This window comes from Medicago sativa, chromosome 1 (assembly GCF_051527215.1).
Source record: "Medicago sativa cultivar Bolivia chromosome 1, Bolivia_mono, whole genome shotgun sequence".
NCBI lineage: Eukaryota > Viridiplantae > Streptophyta > Magnoliopsida > Fabales > Fabaceae > Medicago > Medicago sativa.
Genome location: NC_140749.1, coordinates 7,724,065 through 7,744,893, shown reverse-complemented (window position 1 = coordinate 7,744,893; position 20,829 = coordinate 7,724,065). Strand labels below are relative to the sequence as shown.

General features: G+C 32.5%; 1 protein-coding gene across 1 annotated transcript; it reads left to right on the top strand.

Annotated features, from left to right (window-relative positions):
* Positions 1-497: 497 nt before the first annotated feature.
* LOC146952243 (glycine dehydrogenase (decarboxylating), mitochondrial) lies at positions 498-7,907 on the top strand. Its single transcript, XM_085700330.1, has 15 exons — positions 498-1,911; positions 2,387-2,632; positions 2,737-2,814; positions 3,265-3,365; positions 3,461-3,656; positions 4,046-4,171; positions 4,515-4,700; positions 4,814-4,927; positions 5,125-5,277; positions 5,474-5,662; positions 5,759-5,836; positions 5,927-6,052; positions 6,168-6,266; positions 6,636-6,753; positions 7,683-7,907. Exons 1-15 carry the CDS (start codon positions 646-648, stop codon positions 7,775-7,777), a joined length of 3,171 nt encoding a protein of 1,056 aa, XP_085556456.1. The 5' UTR covers positions 498-645; the 3' UTR covers positions 7,778-7,907.
* Positions 7,908-20,829: the final 12,922 nt, after the last annotated feature.

Below are 20,829 nucleotides of genomic sequence, written 5' to 3'. Positions count from 1 at the left end.
ATTTCATATTATATCATCATTAGTAGTTCTTTTTCTTTATAATTCAATATCGGATTTATTGATCGACTAATACCAATCTTACCATCTATTAACAAAGTCAATTAAAATCAGAACAAAACTTTATATAATCTCGCCTAACATGAAAATTGTTAACACGCAAGGTAATTAAATCTCGGACCGAGCACACTTCCTAGGCACAAACTTTTAGGTGTAGTTTACAACCCATTTGGGTCCCACAAAACTTGAGGATTAGTTTCTGCAATTAGATGCGAAGAATACCTACTTTACACAAAAAATTACATCATCAATCACCAATCCGCAGTTGCGCGCAGATGATACCCGATCTAAAAAAAATTGCATCATCAATCACCATTAATAGTTTTAGTACTACAATAAATATAAAATAAATAATAATAAATTCATGTTTTTTTGACCAAAATTAATAAACTCATATTTAAATTTTTATATATATACATTCATAGCCAATAAATTAGACTACATTATCATCATTCACTACCCTTCACTCATACACACACTTCAATGGAATCATAAAAACAAAATCTTCAATTTCCTTAAACAAATCAAAACCAAAAAAACACCATTTTTCCTCGGTTCTGTTCTGTTTTTCCTCTGTAACAGCATTCAATGGAACGTGCAAGAAGACTCGCAAACCGTGCAACTCTGAAACGTCTTCTTTCAGAGGCAAAGCAGAATTGTAAGAACGAATCAACAACAACAACAGCACCTCTTCCATTTTCATCTTCATCAAGATATGTTTCCTCTGTTTCAAACTCTGTTTTCAGAAACAGAGGATCCAACGTTTTTGGAAGAAACAGCAATGTTTCACGTGGTGTTGGTGGATTTCACGGTTCTGGGTCTTCAACACAATCTCGATCCATCACTGTTGAAGCTTTGAAACCAAGTGATACATTCGCAAGACGCCATAACTCAGCTACACCAGAAGAACAAACAAAAATGGCTGAATCATGTGGTTTTGATCATCTTGATTCACTTGTTGATGCAACAGTTCCGAAATCAATCCGTTTGAAGGAAATGAAGTTTAACAAGTTTGATGAAGGGTTAACAGAAGGTCAAATGATTGAACACATGAAGGATTTAGCTTCAAAGAATAAGGTTTTCAAATCTTTCATTGGTATGGGATACTATAACACACATGTTCCACCAGTGATCTTGAGGAATATTTTGGAGAATCCAGCTTGGTATACTCAGTATACACCTTATCAAGCTGAGATTTCGCAAGGTCGTCTTGAATCGTTGTTGAATTTTCAAACCTTGATTACTGATCTCACTGGTTTGCCTATGTCAAATGCTTCATTGCTTGATGAAGGTACTGCTGCAGCTGAAGCAATGTCTATGTGTAATAATATTCAAAAGGGTAAGAAGAAGACTTTTATTATTGCTAGTAATTGTCATCCACAGACTATTGATATATGTAAGACGAGAGCTGATGGATTTGAGCTTAAGGTTGTGGTGAAAGATCTTAAGGATATTGATTACAAATCTGGTGATGTTTGTGGTGTTCTTGTTCAGTATCCTGGTACTGAAGGTGAGGTTTTGGATTATGGTGAGTTTATTAAGAAGGCTCATGCTAATGAGGTTAAGGTGGTTATGGCAAGTGATCTGTTGGCATTGACTGTGTTGAAGCCTCCTGGTGAGTTTGGAGCTGATATTGTTGTTGGTTCGGCTCAGAGATTTGGTGTTCCAATGGGTTATGGTGGTCCTCATGCTGCTTTCTTGGCTACTTCACAAGAGTATAAGAGGATGATGCCTGGAAGAATCATTGGTGTTAGTGTTGATTCTTCTGGAAAGCCAGCTTTGAGGATGGCTATGCAAACTAGGGAGCAGCATATCCGTAGGGATAAGGCTACTAGCAACATTTGCACTGCTCAGGTAACTTAGCTTATTTGGTTCAATCAATTTTTAGTTATATATGTGTGTGGATTGTGCGTGCATGTGTGTGCATGTGTGTGTGTGTGTGTGTGTGTGTGTGTGTGTGTGTGTGTGTGAGAGAGAGAGAGAGATAGGCTTTAAATCACTTATATGGCCGCGTCACAAAATTTTAAACAATAAAGAATTGCATTTTTGTTGCGATCGTTTGATGGTGCGACCCAGATTGTAGTCACAGACCTTTTGAAACCCCTTTTGTGTAGAAATACACCTTGTGTGTCCAATCGGATCTTCGACTGAGATTAGTCGATACTAAACAGCAATGGATACTTTGTACTTGTAACATGGTTATAAAAAAAATGATACTTTGATTATCTTGTTCAGGATGTATTCACCTTTGAATTGTAGAAGCACTGTTTGATATTTGCATGAGTGAATTAGTTGAGGATTTTATTTCATTCTGGTTGGTTTTGTTTAGGCACTGCTTGCAAACATGGCTGCCATGTATGCTGTATATCATGGACCTGAAGGCCTTAAAGCTATTGCACAAAGGGTTCATGGTCTTGCTGGTGTATTTGCTTTGGGACTAAAGAAACTTGGAACAGTGGAAGTTCAGGATCTTGGCTTCTTTGATACTGTGAAGGTTAAGACTTCAAATGCCAAAGCAATTGCAGATGCTGCTGTCAAAAGTGAAATCAATTTGAGAGTTGTAGATGGAAACACTGTAAGTGGTTTTTTTTCTTCTCTTTTTTTCTTTTTTGTTGTACCAAATCAGTTTGAGTGGTTTTACATGTCTTCGGATTATGATGGAGCTTGTTTTCATTTCAGATCACTGTTGCTTTTGATGAAACAACTACATTAGAGGATGTTGATAAGCTTTTCAAAGTTTTTGCTGGTGGCAAACCTGTAAGTTTTGATCCTAAATTGGCTCCGTTTGGTAAAAATTAAAGGATGATGGATAAACTAATTGATATTGGATGGCTGGCCCATGTGTAAGGCAACTAAAGCCATCACTTTGAGCCTACCAACAAAATATTATTTTCAATAGATTTTCCAAGTAAAAATGTCTCATCTACTGAGAAAAAGGGCCACGTATATTAAGACTGCTTTAGGCCTCACTTTTGAAGATTATTGGGCCGGCCCTCAGCTGATAGAGGATGGACTAACATATTGAGTTTGAAGTATATTTTATAAAATTAGCAGTTGAATTGACTGATAGATTTAAATAACAATTTTTTTTGCAAGTTTATACGCTATAAGCTAGCTGTTTGACCTCGCCAAACATAGCCATCGTATATCCTTTTTCACAATTATCAATTGTATCATCACTCCATCTAAACTTCTATTTTTACACAGGTCTCATTCACAGCTGCATCTCTTGCACCAGAATTTCAGAATGCAATTCCTTCTGGATTAGTTAGGGAGACTCCTTATTTGACACACCCTATCTTTAACACGTATGTATTCCTTTTCACAAAATTTCAATTCATGTGGTTGAATTTTGGAAGAAGATTACAATTTAATTTTATCTTATTTTATTTAATCATTATAGGTACCAAACTGAGCACGAGTTGTTGAGATACATTCATAGGCTACAATCAAAAGATCTCTCACTTTGCCACAGTATGATCCCACTTGGATCCTGTACAATGAAGCTGAATGCAACAACTGAAATGATGCCTGTGACATGGCCTAGCTTTACTGATATTCACCCTTTTGCACCAACTGAACAGGCTCAAGGTTACCAGGTACTCCCTCCGTCTCATATTAACTGTCTTTTAAGGTAATTCATGCATCTTAAGAAAAAGTTTACCTATACCAACTAATTTGTGAAGCAAAGTAATGTGTTATGACTATAATATTCTTGTACTCATTTATGATCAGGCATTCTATATTTGCAACTATTTTGATAAATAAGAGTAATATTGGACAAAAGTAATAATTCTAAACTGACAAATAATGTGAGACAATCAATATTCCAAATTTGACACTTTGATATGCGATGGAGGAAGTAGTATGATGGTTAAATAATCTTACAAAAATAATGATAGAAATATGTTCTTATATATGTTGCGGTACCTTAAAATATGCGATAGAACTGTGTTTTCTGTGTCTTAACAAGCAAATTTGGTTCCAGGAAATGTTCGACAATTTGGGTGACCTGTTGTGTACCATCACTGGATTTGATTCCTTCTCTTTGCAACCAAATGCTGGTGCTGCTGGAGAATATGCTGGACTCATGGTTATTCGTGCATATCATATGGTATGGTACTAACTTGGATAGTTATGAATAAATTTGTAGATAGTGTTGATAGTGCATATCACATGTATGATTGATTGTGATATGTTGATAGTGTAAAACAATTTACATTGATAATGTATCAAAAATAAACTCCTGATTTGCAGGCTATTACATATTTTCAGTTATTTTGTGTAAATTTAACATTATATTTTCATTTCGTATAATAATTGGTAGCCTCAAATGTGTTGTTTTCTCTTGCTACATATCTGAAGAGATGCAATGATTTCCCTACATTATTGTCTTGAATTAATTTTTATAAATGCCTGTGATGCTTCTTACTTCTTTTGGCTATGTGAAACTGTAGTCAAGAGGTGACCACCACCGCAATGTCTGCATTATACCAGTCTCAGCACATGGTACCAATCCTGCTAGTGCCGCTATGTGTGGAATGAAAATTGTCACCATAGGAACTGATGCCAAGGGAAACATTAACATTGAAGAGTTGAAGAAGGCTGCTGAAACACACAAGGACAACTTATCTGCATTTATGGTACAATTGGCTTCTTCTAGACTCTTATACTATTGTTTGTATATCAGCGAATTAAAAGTGTTGTGAAACTTGGGAGTTTGTTTATATTTATTTGGTTTTGATTTAAATTGTAGGTTACATATCCTTCAACTCACGGTGTTTATGAAGAAGGTATTGATGATATTTGCAAGATCATCCATGATAATGGAGGCCAAGTATACATGGATGGTGCCAACATGAATGCACAGGTTTGTTTTTCTATTCACACCTTTATGTTAATACTTTGTGTTAGGCCAAGAGTCTGGAAAGGATAGTTCTTAGGGTAGACTAGTTCAGGATGATATTATGAAAGAAATATAGCTCAAGAAACAAATCTCTCTTTCATTTTGGTTTAAGTCCTCCGGTTCTTAGAGGAAAGAGATTGACACTTGGTTGATGTTTACAGGTGGGACTTACAAGCCCAGGTTGGATTGGAGCAGATGTTTGTCATCTCAATCTCCACAAGACATTTTGCATTCCTCATGGAGGAGGTGGCCCTGGCATGGGTCCTATTGGTGTAAAGAAACACTTGGCACCATTTTTACCCTCACACCCTGTGGTAAGTAGTAAAAGCAGTTCTGAATTACAATATGTATGTAATAGTGCGTTGACCCGTGCGAGGCACGGGTGAGATTTGCGAGTTGTTAAGCCACGCTCAACGCACAAAACAGCCAAAGAAATCCTTCCAAAAGATATTGAAGAAAGAACATGGATTAATTTTTCTTATATTTATATTATCTGTTGCTATAATGAAGGTGCCAACTGGTGGAATTCCTGCCCCTGAAAATGCTCAACCACTTGGTAGTATCTCAGCTGCACCTTGGGGATCAGCGCTCATATTGCCTATCTCTTACACATACATAGCCATGATGGGTTCCAAAGGACTCACTGACGCGTCAAAGATAGCCATTTTGAATGCAAACTACATGGCGAAACGATTGGAGGTTTGAGCTTTGACATAAATTACGTTTATTTTCTTTTCTTGTTAGTGTCATATATGATGAACCTTGGTTTTTACTCGTATACTTTGACTTCTGTAGAGTTATTACCCGGTTCTTTTCCGTGGAGTCAACGGAACATGTGCTCATGAGTTCATTATTGACTTAAGAGGCTTTAAGGTTAGACTATTTGATCATTGAAGTTGTTTTTTGTCTATCAATTATATAATTATTCAAACTATGATTAATTGTAAGATATTTCCATTGTAGAATACTGCTGGGATAGAGCCTGAAGATGTTGCGAAGCGTCTCATGGACTATGGATTTCATGGACCAACAATGTCATGGCCTGTGCCTGGTACACTCATGATTGAGCCTACTGAAAGTGAAAGCAAGGTATTTATATATGGACCTTCCTAGGAAGAAAAAATATTATCCTTCTTTGCGTCTCTTTTGCTTTGCAATTTCTCTTGTGTGATTTCTTCTCTGATTCAACTAAACATCGTTGCAGGCTGAGTTGGATAGGTTTTGTGATGCTCTCATTTCCATTAGAAAAGAAATTGCTGAGATTGAGAAAGGAAATGCTGATGTTCACAACAATGTTCTTAAGGTAAAAAAAATTAAGTAACTTAAATAACTGTTCTTCACTTCTATGATATTAATAAGAAGAAAACAACTTGTTTTAGGGCTTGTTTGGATTTACTTATTTGAGCTTATCTTCTAGCATAAGCATTTCTTAGACTATTTGGAAGAGCATATGACATTTCATAAATTGTTTTTAGCTTATTTTCTAAAGTTCATCATGATAGCTTATGAGAACAGTTTATAGCTTATGTGAAAACAATATGACTTTATATTATCTTTTGTTATAGAAATAGTTTATACTTAAAACATCTATATGATAAGTGATTATGCTATAAGTGCATAATTAAGCTATTGATCCAATCAAGGCCTTAATAGTGTACTAAATGTTGCGCAGGGAGCTCCTCATCCACCATCACTGCTCATGGCTGATGCATGGACAAAGCCATATTCCAGGGAATATGCAGCCTTCCCTGCTCCATGGCTCCGTGTTGCAAAGTTTTGGCCTACCAATGGTAAGCATGTTGTTTATATAATTTATAATTATATGTTTCCCTTGACATTGTTCTCATAGCTAACCTACCTATCATCCCTTGGTGGATGTGTGTTTGAGTAAAATAGCTTGATTAAGGGCTTACTCAATAAGCTATTCTAGGGAAGGGAGTTTAATTAAACGTGTATTCATAAACTGATATTGATGTTTATACAATAAGTCGAAAAAACACTTCATGGACTTGTAGTAAGTTATTCTTAAAAAATTAGAAGTGTATCCAAACACTAATATTAGCATGTATGTCGTGACATAAATCCAAATAATCATTCCAAACGCCCTCATAGCCTCATTCACTATATGTAAGCTATGATATGTAGTTCATAAAACAATGTGTGGATAAAAAAAACTGTCAGAATAGCAATGTTCTAAAGTAAGAAGACGAACACGCAAGAATGCAATGATTGGTTAGTGGACAGTGTTCGGACAATTGTGCCCGTGTCTCTGACAGCAGAGTGACCACAGACCTGCTGTACTATTCTGTTATGCAATGAATTAGGGTCACAGGGTACAAAGTTTTGTTTAAATACTATGGTCTCTTAAGCATGTCTACTTATCGGCAAATATGAACCATATTCAATAAAAACCTGTATATTTCAAAGATTTTCTGCTGTTTTTATTCATGCACCCCACCTCCATTTTGGCCCTTATCAAACACAATTAATCCTTTTTTGTTTTCCATAGCACAACTGAATAATACCAATAGGGGCATATCATCATAGTAATATATAGATATTTCAAGTATGTAGGCCATAGGGGATTATTATTATAGTAATAATATATAATTATAGCTTTTGTTTGACTGCCTGTAATGGTTATGCACTACTTTTTGGCCTGCATAATTTTGTTTGACTAATGCATAGACTAATAAGTTATGTGTTTTCTTTATATCAGGACGTGTTGATAATGTGTATGGTGACCGCAACCTGATCTGCACCCTTCTCCCAGCATCACAGGCTGTTGAAGAACAAGCTGCTGCCACAGCATAATAGTGTTATTCCATTGTTCTATTTTAATTTCCAGTTGTACATAAAATCTTCCTATTCATCATACAGTCCCTGCAGCTATTAACTTTTGCTTCCTCCTATGATAATGATGATAATCCACTGCTCTTCTTAAGTTTCATGTCATGAAACTGTTTCATCCTACCACAACTCATATCCATCTCACCCATTATACAAAAAAAAAAAGCAAAAAAAGTATAATTGCTGCTGCTGCTGCTGCTATTTGAATTTTAGGAATGTATTTTACGCCTATATATCATAAAAATGTCAAAAATGAATTTCATTTCTTGTAAATTAAGTAGCATCTAAAACAGTAAAAATCTCAGCAATAGTTGCTTTTAAGAAAGAATGCACATGCCAATTAAATTTGTATTAGTAGTCCTTCCTCCGTCTAAGTGTACCCTCGTGGAGGTTCTGGTTCTGTTTCTGTTTCGGTGGACATTACTGCCTCTTGGTTGGATGGTTGAGTTGGGTGTGGTGGTCTTCTTCCTAATGCAAAAGGGCAGTGGGTTTGTGGTTTTGCGAAGCCACTTGCTATACCAACACATATATTGCATAATTATGGAGAGCCGTGGTAGCATTGTTGCTTGCAAAAACTAGAGAATTTTTGAAGGTTGAGCTTCACTTGGACTCGCTTTTTGTGATTTGGGGATTGCAAGGTGGAAAATGCGTGGAGTGGAGTGTCCGGGAGTGGTGGAGTTTGTTAAGAATGCTCAAGCTTGACGAATTCGCTTTAGTCATGTGTATCGAAAAGCTAATAAGGTTACTGGTGGTTTAACAATGTTGGGGTGTTTCTTAGTTGATTATATGGCTATGGAGTAGCCCTATTCTCCAGTTAGGAAGATGCTATGTTGATGTTTTAGGAGTCTATATTCTTCTTGTTATTTCTGTTTAATTTAGTTTCTTGAACTTCAACTGCTACCTTCATAAAAAAATAAATAAATGATGATTCAGACATCTGAAATCTTTTGATTCTCACATAAGAATCTAATTTATAATAGTATTAAACTTACTGAAGAACCATTCCCCACCATGGTTATCATACCAAACACCTCCAATGTTTGCATAAACTAGAGCCATATGGGGTCAAGAAATCATCAACCCGTGATTCTTTATTTATGTTTTCCTTTTCATAATCAATCGTACAAGTAAGGTTAGTTCTTTGACAATTTAGACATTTGTCAACTAATGAAAGTGCTTGCTATTTTAAAAGTTGCTATTAGTAGCAATGTTTCCTAAATTGTTTTTTAATTATTTTTCATTTTAAAAAAAATTAATTGTATTTTCAAATATTGCTGTGATACTTATTGAACAAATTGCAATAGCTATTTTCAATGCACCGTGCTTTAAATCTTAGACCTAGGAAATGGGACTACATTAATCGCTATTATCTTTCTAAGTCTAAGGCACCCGTAACTGTTGGTTTCCACTCACTCCGTCTAGGCATGGCAGCAAAACCCATACCCGTGGTTACCCACCCGAACCAAACCCAATTTGACGGGTTTTCCCCGTTTTGACTAGGTTTGGGTATGGGTTTGGGTTTTCTCTGATTTCAAAACACGGGTATGGGACGGGTAACGGGTATATAGATACCCACCCCGAACCCATACTCAAACATGTCCCGAATGAAGAAAACTACTTAGTGTTGATATGTCATGTTATTTTGTTTGATAATTGTCGTGTTATAAAAACTACCATTGATATTTAAAGGAGCAACTAAATCAATCGGTCTAACAAATGTTAAAGTGGACGCATTAATTGTTGGATAATGCATTACAATATTTCTCTAGGGGTTGCAAAAAAACTTCTATTTTTTATTAAAAAAAATTATTCAATGCGGGGACGGGGATGGGGCGGGGATACCCGAACCCGTCGGGGACGGGGATGGGGTTCAATTTCTCATCCCCGTTGGGTACGGGTAAAGTAACGGGTAAGTATATGAGAATCGGGTATGGGGATGGGGAATGTAAAACCCATCCCCACCCTGCCCCATTGCCATGCCTAACTCCGTCCCTTTTTAGAGGAGTATTTTACAAAAATGGTTTGTCCCTAAATACTCCCTCCGGTCCTATTTACAAGAGAAAGTTGACTTCTTAGATACATTGAATAATATATGTATCTAGTCAAGAACCTAAACCAAATACATAAATTATTTAATGTATCTAAAAAGTAAATTGTTTCTTGTAAATAAGACCGGAGGGAGTATAAGATTATTTACAAATTCTTAAATGCATTAATTACTCTTTTTTCGAATACACCCCTTATTAATACTCCAATTTGTCTTGGTAGGAGTATATGAAAATTTTAACATTAAATATATATTTAATAAATGGTAATCTAGTAATAGTAACACAAATTTGAGAAAATTTTATTACTAAAACAATTTTTCTTAATACTCGTAATTTTGTAAACTACTTCTATAAAAAAAATGGACGGAGGGAGTATAGTTTTTCCAAGTAAACTACCTTGCATTCTCCAATACACTACTAACAACACCGCAAATCACTTCTAAAAACGAAGAAACGAACGAACACACAAAATACACATTCATCCTTGAAGTCATGAAAGTATCTGGATTTGTCCTTTGATTTCACAAACAGGTTCTTAGTTTTTTGTTTTGTTTCAGATCTGCTATGGTTGAGGTGCAGAATGATGTGTTGGAAATTTAGGTCTATATAAATACATACACCCTATGGTCACTATTATAAGTAAAACTTTGCATTTTAGATTCATTCATTAAATGATGTATGTAGTCTATAATAAAGATCATATATATCATTAATTGAATGAATCTAAAATGCAAAGTTTTGCTTGTAATAGTGACCGGAGGGTGTATTTCATAAAACATGTTCGATAATTATGAATTAACAGCGGAAGCAAACAAAATTGTTATGATCGGATCTACGACATATTTGATTTACCAAGAATATTAATGATTATGTATTAACAATACTTGATGAAACTTTGATGGCAGCCCTCTCAACAACAACGACATTATTATGAAACACAACAAAGATTAGCAGCGGCTAGTTTGATTCTTCCTCAACCGGTACATTTATGCCTCAAGTTCTCTTCAGATGAGAGAAGGGAGAGTTGTCGTGTACGGTGTATTAGGGGTCGTAGTCTCTTTTATATTGGATGGTCATTAGGTTTCCCATTATGTCGTTAATATGTCATCCAAACATCCACTCATATTGAGTCCATATCAACTAATTAAATATTTAATTAATTATTCAATTAGAGATCTAATGACCTTATTACTTATTTTGATCACTAATCAATTAAGGCTCACAGTTGATAAATAGTTAATATAATTATTACTACGATATTTGTCCACATAACGATACTTGAATGAGTTTAAACTCACACAACATTAGTAGGCATGTCAAAAAACTAATTATAAGACATGCAAAATTTATCTTTACTTGTAAATTAAAAGACAAAATTAATATACCAAGCACACCATTTTTTTTGAAGAACCCAAATTAGCCCACCCAAATTAGCACCGAAGATAATCGAACCTGAGACCTTGAGGAGGAGCGCGCTTTCAGGTTACAAGTCAATTCCACTAGACTAATGATGTGCCATCAAAAGTAAGTATTTTTGTGTATCGTCTCCATAGGGACTGGTGCGATATTCAATTTTTGTGTATCGTCTCCATAGGGACTGGTGCGATATTCAAGCCGTTCAACAATTGATATCGTTCTAAACTTATGGTTCAAATGATTGATTGATTGATTAAAAACTAATCTAAATTGGAATATAGCAATAAAATTGAGACAAGGTCGGGAAATTCACGCCTGGGCTAGAGTCGTTGACCAAGCATTAAATAATGAACTCTTATGATTACTTAAACGGATTCTAGCTTTACTCGATATTATCACAATCACTCAACAACATCATTCGTGTCCAAATGATTTCGTAATTTCTAATGGATTATTTAAATGTCGATTTCCCAAACTATTTAAACAATCACAAAGTCGATTGGATCGTTTAATCGACGATTTCCCAACCTATTAAACGATCCAAAAGCATTAAGTTCTTGATTACAAAGTGATTATCAAAGATTAAACTCCATGTGTAGAATAAAAACTTTGATAGATTATTATTCTAATCCTAGATTCAAAAGTATTTGTCAATAACATTTCAAATTTCAATAAAACATTAAGCACAAGAATAAAATCAACATCAAGTAAAATAATGCTAGAATCATATATTTAAATATCAAAAAGAGTACATATTAACTTGATCAAGTACCTCTAACCCCAAAGGATAGATTTAGCTACTTACTTTCATAGTAGCCTTGCAAAAATGGAAGAAAAGATGAAGATTCATGACAAGATTCATGATGTCTCAACAAATCTTGGAAAGAATCCACTTCTAACACTCTTGCTTCATGATTCTCTCTCTAGAAATGCCCTCTCTCTCTAAAAATCTGAAAAATAGCAAAAAGAATGAAGAGGATTTCTGAAAAATGAGAGAAAAGCCATTTATTTTGCTGAATCTGTCAATCTCGCTTAAGCGAGATTGAATCTGTCCCACGTTGGCCACTGGATGACTGCCACGTAGCACCTTATCCTGAATTTGCTGAATCTCGCTTAAGCGAGCTGGAAGCGAGATTGGCAATTGCTCTCGGCAGTTTTCTCGCTTAAGCGAGATTTTCTTGCAACTTTGGTTGATTTCTTGGTCCTTGCTTGCATTTTCCTGCACAAAAAGGGTAGAGTAAGGCTCATAAAGCATAAATGACATATTTGCATAATATTAGAGCTTTTCCGTAGATAATCTTGCAAAACAAGTCACTTAAATGCCTAAACTAACACATGAAATATATCACTTTTGAGCACTTATCAACTAACCCAAGTGGGTTACCAAGCGCACATTAATCCACAATCTTTTAATTATTAAGAATTAATTGCAAGTGTTACTCTCGATGCAATGATCAAACATTAGTAATAAGTCTTGTCAGATAATATGTGTCTTTTGACATCCTCGTTATCCACATGAAGAACAAAAAAATTAAGAATTACCACATATTTATCATCACATGTTGTAAACTATATGACCAAAACAAGATACTAAGCGCACCATTAATCCACAATCTTTTGATTTCTAAGAATTAACGGCAAACGGTAATCTCAATGCAATGATCATATAATAAGTCTTGTCAGACAATGAGTACCTTTTGACATCTTCATTGTCCACATGGATAAAACTTAAGAAGTCCTATAAGATAATAGGTGTCTTTTGACATCCTCAATATCTAGATGGAAAACTTAATAATTACCACATATTTACCATTGCATGTATGTAATTATCCAGCCAAATTATGCCTTCCTTTTGGCTGACTAAAACAGCTTGCATGAGCAATTGCATACTACATCTTTTGTAATTCCAGCTGAATCAAATCTACACAAGTTACTTTTGTAGCTTGTTGTTTCAACCAACTCAACCAAAATTACTAGACAATTTAAAAAATAAATTGAAATGAGAATGGTCTTAAATTTAAAAGGCAAATAGAAAATGTCTGAAATTTACAAGGCACAACCATAAATGTAGGCCTATTAGTTTATTATGTCGCTAAGTAATCATAAGGTCACTCGGCAACCCTTAAGTGTGAAGACAAACTCACAAGAATTTAAAAGAAGATGCAAGTCAAAAATTCAACACTAATGTGTATACGAAATGCATTTACAGATATCAATCAGCCACATAAAATCTCCGTGAGCTTAACTCAGTAGGTAGGGATATTGCATATTATATGCAGAGGTCGGAGTTCGAACCTCGGACACCCAATTCTCCATATTTAAATGTGTGAGCTCTGGCCACTAGGGTACATGAGAAAGAAAAAAAAATAACCACATAAATAGCATGAAATATGTCTAAAATACATTATTGGAGGAAAAGAAAATTAATGTTATTGTTGACACTTAATAACAATAAACTCTTCCTTCAAAAAAAACAATAAACTCAAACATCACATTCATGCTATAGATTAGACTAAATGTTCAATTTCAAATCAGAAGAAAATTGAATCTTATATACCAAAATTATTCACGCTACAATTGATTCACATATGTACTAAATGATTCTTTTAAATTAAATAAAAACATGATTCTAGATGAAATATTTTCCTTGATTCTTTTAAATTAAATAAAACATGATTCTAGATGAAATATTTTCCTAAATAAAGGAAACAAACTATATATGTTTATAAATAAACAAACAAAACTAGAATTATTATTTCCCAAACTTTAAAGAATCGAATTCTTACTTTATGGACTCAAAATTTGTTCGTAATGTTTTGAGATTCATTATTAAAAGGCAACATATATATCACAAATATATTTTAACTTTTTACTTGCCTACTTGTCAAAATAAACTTTATGTACAAAATCTTATGAATCAAAACTAATTTCAAATAAATATTAAACTACGAAATATGATAGTGATATTTAAAAATCATATCAAATCAATTTTTTAAAATCATATCAAATCATATCATTCTTATGTGCGGGAATTGGCTAATTTGAACTGTTGTTGTTCGCATTACTCTTGTATTTTTCAACTTTCTTCTATGGTACACCTTGTGCCAGGAAGATGATTGTGTGGTTATAATATCATTTTGATTTCTTCAAAAACAAATTTTTAAAACAAATCACATCCAAATACTTATTTATTAACAATATAATTGTACTCGATATATCAAAGACCGAATAGATATAACAATACAGTAAACTTTATAAATAAGTCACACAATAGTATTTGATAGAATCATTCTAATTTCTAAAACAAATAAACCAAAATTTAAATTGGACCCACCCTTTATCATAATCAACAAAATATGTATAACCAAAATTATTGCTTTTGAAACAATAAGCTAATTTTGACTCAAAAAATTGGAAAACAAGACTTGCATTGCGAGGTATGTTTCCATCAATATGTTTTGCCACAATATCCATAATATATGCAATGTAATTCCCTTTGAAAATGGATTATAAAATAATGATTCATGTATTAAACCCCAATAAAATTGAATGAAGCAGAAAATTAGGAAGTGATATACAATGAAATGGATCAATCCCAATCCAATAGAGATTTGTTTCAAAGTCAAGCCAAAAGACAAAATAGGGACAAATCAAGGTACAACTTTTAAACGGAATCCTAAATAAAGGGTGATGTACAATTTGTGAAAAGAAAAAAATTTCTTAGACACCAAACCAAAATCAAAAAGAAACGGTGCAATTTATTTCACATGTTTGGTATTTTGATTCTCAAACTTAAGCCACAAAAATATAGTAATTGAACAAGCAGAATGATATTACATATAAATAAATAGTATCAATGAATTAATGAAACAAACTAAAGTCATCATCAATATGAAAAAACATATTATAATATATATATATATATATATATATATATATATATATATATCAAGCATCGATGATCAAATAAACAAAAAAACAATCATCAGAATCACATATATGTTAGCGAAAGAAAAAATAAACTAAACCTAAAACATTATCAATTGAATATAATTGAAAAATACCAGTAGATCAAACATAAGACCGCTCTGATACCACTTGTTAGAAATTTAGGTCTATATAAAAAGAGATTTCATAAAACATGTCCAATAATTATGAATTAACAGCGGAAGCAAACAAAATGTTGAACATGGTTATGATCGGATATACGACATGTTTGATTTATCAAGAATATTAATAATTAGGTATTAGCAATACCAGATGAAGCTTTGATGGCAATCCTCTCAACAACAACAACACTCTTCTTTAACAAATAGATACTAATATACTTACAAGTTTAATTTCTTTGATAATTCTGAATGAAACTTAGTACATAAATTTTTAACACTCACATACTCTACAAAATTCAAAATTGACTTATATATGACAAATTTCTTTGATAATTCTGAATGAAACTTAGTACATAAATTTTTAACACTCACATACTCTACAAAATTCAAAAATGATTTATATATGACAATACATTATTTCCATAAAACATAATGTGTTTTACATATAAATCAATTTTAGAAATAACATTATGTTAAATTTGAATTCAAATTTTAAAGAAATAGTATTTCTTTTATACTTGTATTTCAGTTTTATTTAAATGTTTTTTTTCTTCTAAACATATCAGATTTGAGTTTTACAGAATAAAATGTTACATGTTTGAAACTCGATGTTTAGTTTTAATTATGTTTGCCAATTCTAATCCGTCATTTTAACAAATAGATACTAATATCAGTTTAATTTCTTTGATAATTTTGAATCATACATAATACATAAAAAATTTAACACTCACGTACTCTACAAAATTCAAAATTGACTTATATATGAAAAAAGTTACTCCATAAAACATGTTGTGTTTTACATATAAATCAATATTATAAACAATATTATGTTAAATTTGAATTCAAATTGTATAGAAGTAGTGTTTCTTTCAGACTTGGATTTCAGTTTTATATAAATGTTTTTTTCTTCTTCTAAAAATATCATATTTAGTTTTACAAAATAAAAAATTACTTCCTTAAAATAAATTGGGTTTTTTAGAATCAATTTTTTTTAAATAGCATTTTATAAAATTGAACATCAACTTTACGGAAGTAATTAATCACGTAAGAATTATTTTCATCCAAAGAATTCAACTCGGTGTGTTTTCCCGAACGTTTCATTCTTTGGTGAAATTCATTAACCACTTGAGCTCAATCGTTTTGTTAATTCAAAATCAATTGTACGACAGCAATAAAATTCAGAATTCAATTATTGCTTGCATCTGCAGTTTTGAATTAATTTTTTATAAAATACTCCTTCCGTTCCACATTATATATCATTCTAGCAACAAAAAATGTTTCTCTCTAAAAAAAAGCAACAAAAAATGTTCCAAATTATATGTCACTTTACAATATCAATGAATAATTAATGCTTATTTTTCCATTATAACCTTTACTATTTATTATTTTATCTCTTTCCAATTCTATTAATTTATGTTTTCCATACCATTAATGAATGATGTTTTTGTAAAATAACTCATAATTACTCTTCTATACAAAATTAATTAGATTTCTTAACATATGTGAAATTTCTAGAATGACATATAATTTGGAACGGAATGAGTAAGTTTTTGACATTTTTTTAACAATTTGTTTAATTGATTAAAATTAATATAGATCTTACCAAATCATGTGGGTCTTATATAAACTTAGTGGAACATATGTTCATCTCAAATTAGGCTATGTTCATCTCAAATTAGGACCTATACAAATTTTAATAAATAAAAGAGTATTGGAGTTTGAAACCCTGGTAGCACCTCTCCACCGCACAACATAAAGACCAAATCCATAATGATGCTCATCATTCTCCGTCGTTGACGAACCCCCATTTGCCAATTAACTTACCAATTTAACCCAACTCATTTTCTCCTCCGAAATCATCATTTTCCAACTCACCGGATACTGACTGAATAATTGCTTTTTCGTTACCAATTTTATAAAATCATTGGAAATTTATTGGAAAAGCAAATCGATTGAACTGTGGTGTCAAATGTGAAAATTCTTGATAATTTTGATTTTGATATTGATGATGATCTCAATCAAAGAAGGCCTGTATTGAAAAGGGGTTTCGAGAAAGAAATTGTTATGGTTAAAGTTTTTAACTTAGTACATATTGCATCCTCGTATGACGTCGACCAGTTCGTACCAGAGATGAAAGATGAATATGGGAAAATCTTATTGTTTGATAAACATATAGATGGATACATGATAGAGCTCCTTATAAGAAACACCAGAGTAAACAATGTTTGCTTAGAATTTGGTATGATAGTGCACTGAATTGATATTGTTATTAATACCTTGTCCGTAAAAAAATCAAAGGCCATGAGATGCAACCCCTACCCAACAAACCTGAATTTATTCACTTCAATACACAAATTTGCACCTGAATTTTGTCAATTACTTAGAGATGCGAGGACTAGACTTCAAAAGTATAAGATTTTTTTTATACAATATATGTTTTGTAAAGGCGCCAAGCAAAATTTGATTCAATTGAAGAATTGTAAGAGTTTCTTTAAAGGTTGATTTTTTGGGATAATTGATTATGATTCCAAGAATATGGAGAATTGTTCTTTGCTATAAATCTCTCAAAAAGCTGTATGGTGTTCCTATTTGGATGTTGATGCCCTGATCAACATCCAGGTAGGAACACCTTAGAGTTTCTCGAGAGATTTATAGCCAAGAACAATTCTCTCCATGGAAGCATGAATCTCATTGAGATGAAACTGTACAAACAGAAGAGATCAGAAATAAAAAAGAAGCAAAACCTAGAAGAAATCTCAATCTCAGAAAAGTTAAGAACACAAAACCTAAACGTAAAGGATGAATTCTCAAACTCTGAAATGTTAAATATGTTAAGTACAGAAATCATAAACCTAAAAGATGAATTGTATGAACAATGCAAACCTGATTAACGGCGTTGTTTGCCATCATCTCTGAAGAGAAGCGACTGCAATTTCTTTTAAGGTTGATTTTTTGGGATAATTAATTATGATTCCAAGAATATAGTGAATTGTAAATTTATTGTATATGTTTGCTTAAATAATTCTGATTAAACTCTCAAACTAACTGTAAAGTTTTTTATATAAAAAGTAAATACATAATAAATTTATAATAGTCACACGTACATAACATACATATTCAATAATTAGGAAGTTTGTACAATCGAGTTAAATATTGTTCATATAAATGAAAAGGTACAACACAACAAATTATTTGTTAATTTTCAACACAATACCTACCAAATACTATCTATTTATGGAGGAAACGTTAGACAAGAAAAAGACGGTTGAGACTTATGTTTATGACATTATAGGTAAAGAATTACATGCGACATACAACATTATAATACTTTATAAATACTTTATAACATTGTTATTATGCTCATGAACACAATAAATATCAGAATATAAAAACTTCCCATGAATGTTATGGTTGTCAGCATATTTATTTCAATACATTGCATATTAACGAGTGACTAAAAATATACATTTGTTTTGTCTTGTAAAATATATTATTTAGAAAAGGTGATTTTATTTTTGTGTACATCCAATAGGTAATTTTCTTTTATAATTTGATTACAATCTAAACGGTAATTAAATTTTGTATCAACATGATCAATAACAAATTATATATTTCGTGATCTGATCCTTATGTGACTTAAACATAAGTGTCAATTAAAAAATTTGTTAAAAAAATGTCTAAAACTTATTTCATAAAAAATTAATTCAAAACTGCACATGGGTTAACACATAATGAATCGTTCGAAAAAACACCGAGTTCGATTTTTGGATGGAACAATTCTTAGTCAAGCTCCCTTCCAATAGGAAGCATGGGTTAACACAAAAAACAAAATCGAGTTTGAATCTTACGTGATAAATCACTTCCGTAAAAATTGATGTTCAATTTTATAAAATACTATTTATACCATTGTAAGAAACACAGAGCAAACAATGTTTGTTTAGAATTTGGTGTGACAATATACTGGAATGATATCGTTATTAATACCTTTGTTGTAAAGAGTATCAAAGGGAAAAAGATACAACATTTACTTAACATACCTGAATTTATTCACTTCAATATAGATTTGCGCTTGAATTTTGTCAAATACCTAGAGATGCAAGAACTTCAAAACTAGAAGTTTTTTTTTATGCAATATATGTTTTGTAGAGGTGCCAAGCAAAATTTGATTCAATAGAAAGATTATGATGGGTTGTAAATTTATTATATGTGTTTGCTTAAATGATTCTGATTAAACTCTCAAACTAATTGTAAAGTTATTTATATAAAAAGTAAACACAAATATGCATATAATTGTGGGTGCAAAACATGCATGTATATGTGTGTGTGTGTGTGTGTGTTACCACATATACATGTAAACACACACATGAAATATAAAGTGCTTAATCACGTAAGGATCATATCACAGAAGATATAATTTGTTATCGATCATGTTGATACAAAATTTAATTATTGCATGGAATGTAATCAAATTACCTATTTGGTGTATATAAAATAAATAATTATTTCACACTTAAATTTCAACATGATACACATTTGACATAAAAATTACCTATGTTATGAATAATGTAACACCCCGTTTTCCCCAACATAAAAATTTCATTTAAAATCAGAGTATTTTGATCACAACGGAATGTCACATACTTCATTTAAATCATAAAACGGATAATAATAATTATCCTTCAAATTCAACATCATGAAAATCTTAAAATTGTTGCAGCGGAAAATAGTTCAACATCTAAAAGTCTTGGCACGCAGGCCTTATTGGAAAATCTCATAAATTAGTTCATAAAAGAGACACGTAAGGAATAGAAGTAAAAGCAAGCCCCCATCCCGTTACGTATCAGAGCACCTAGACACCAACAAAGAGTCCACTCACGAACGCCTCTAATCTTTATTACCTGCACATTACCCACGGTCGAGGCAACATATACGCAGAAGGGGTGAGATTTCATAATCAATACATTAAGCATATAATCCAATAAAATGCATTTAACAACTTAAACATTAATAACATATCAACAATTAACAATTAGTACATTTTTCATTACATAACAAATACAATCATCAAATACCATTACTAATTTTCATCACAAATCATCCTTGACCATGCAACTCTATCAACTCAACAACAACTTAACAACACGACTCATCTTTGACCATGCAACTCTATCAACTCGACAACAACCTGACAACTTAAACATCATGAACTTCTTGATATGCAAATGCATGTGGTACCAATCAGCAACAAAATGAGCATAATAGGCTCTTCAACGTGTGAGCACAAAGGCTGCCGGGCCTAAAGCCCCCAACTTTAATGAGCACAAAGGCCGCCGGGCCTAAAGCCCCCAACTTTAATGAGTATGCAATGAACTCGACTTCCAACAACTTAGACAACGACGTGTACAGCTCATACGACTCATAATCATGGACGACTTCTTAAATT

Bases quoted from the DNA above. Each gene is read 5' to 3' on its own strand.
- LOC146952243 (XM_085700330.1), top strand. From the start codon at position 646: ATGGAACGTGCAAGAAGACTCGCAAACCGTGCAACTCTGAAACGTCTT. The intron at 2,633-2,736 runs GTAAGTGGTTTT...TTTTCATTTCAG, and splicing joins GAGTTGTAGATGGAAACACT to ATCACTGTTGCTTTTGATGA. The intron at 6,754-7,682 runs GTAAGCATGTTG...TCTTTATATCAG, and splicing joins AAAGTTTTGGCCTACCAATG to GACGTGTTGATAATGTGTAT.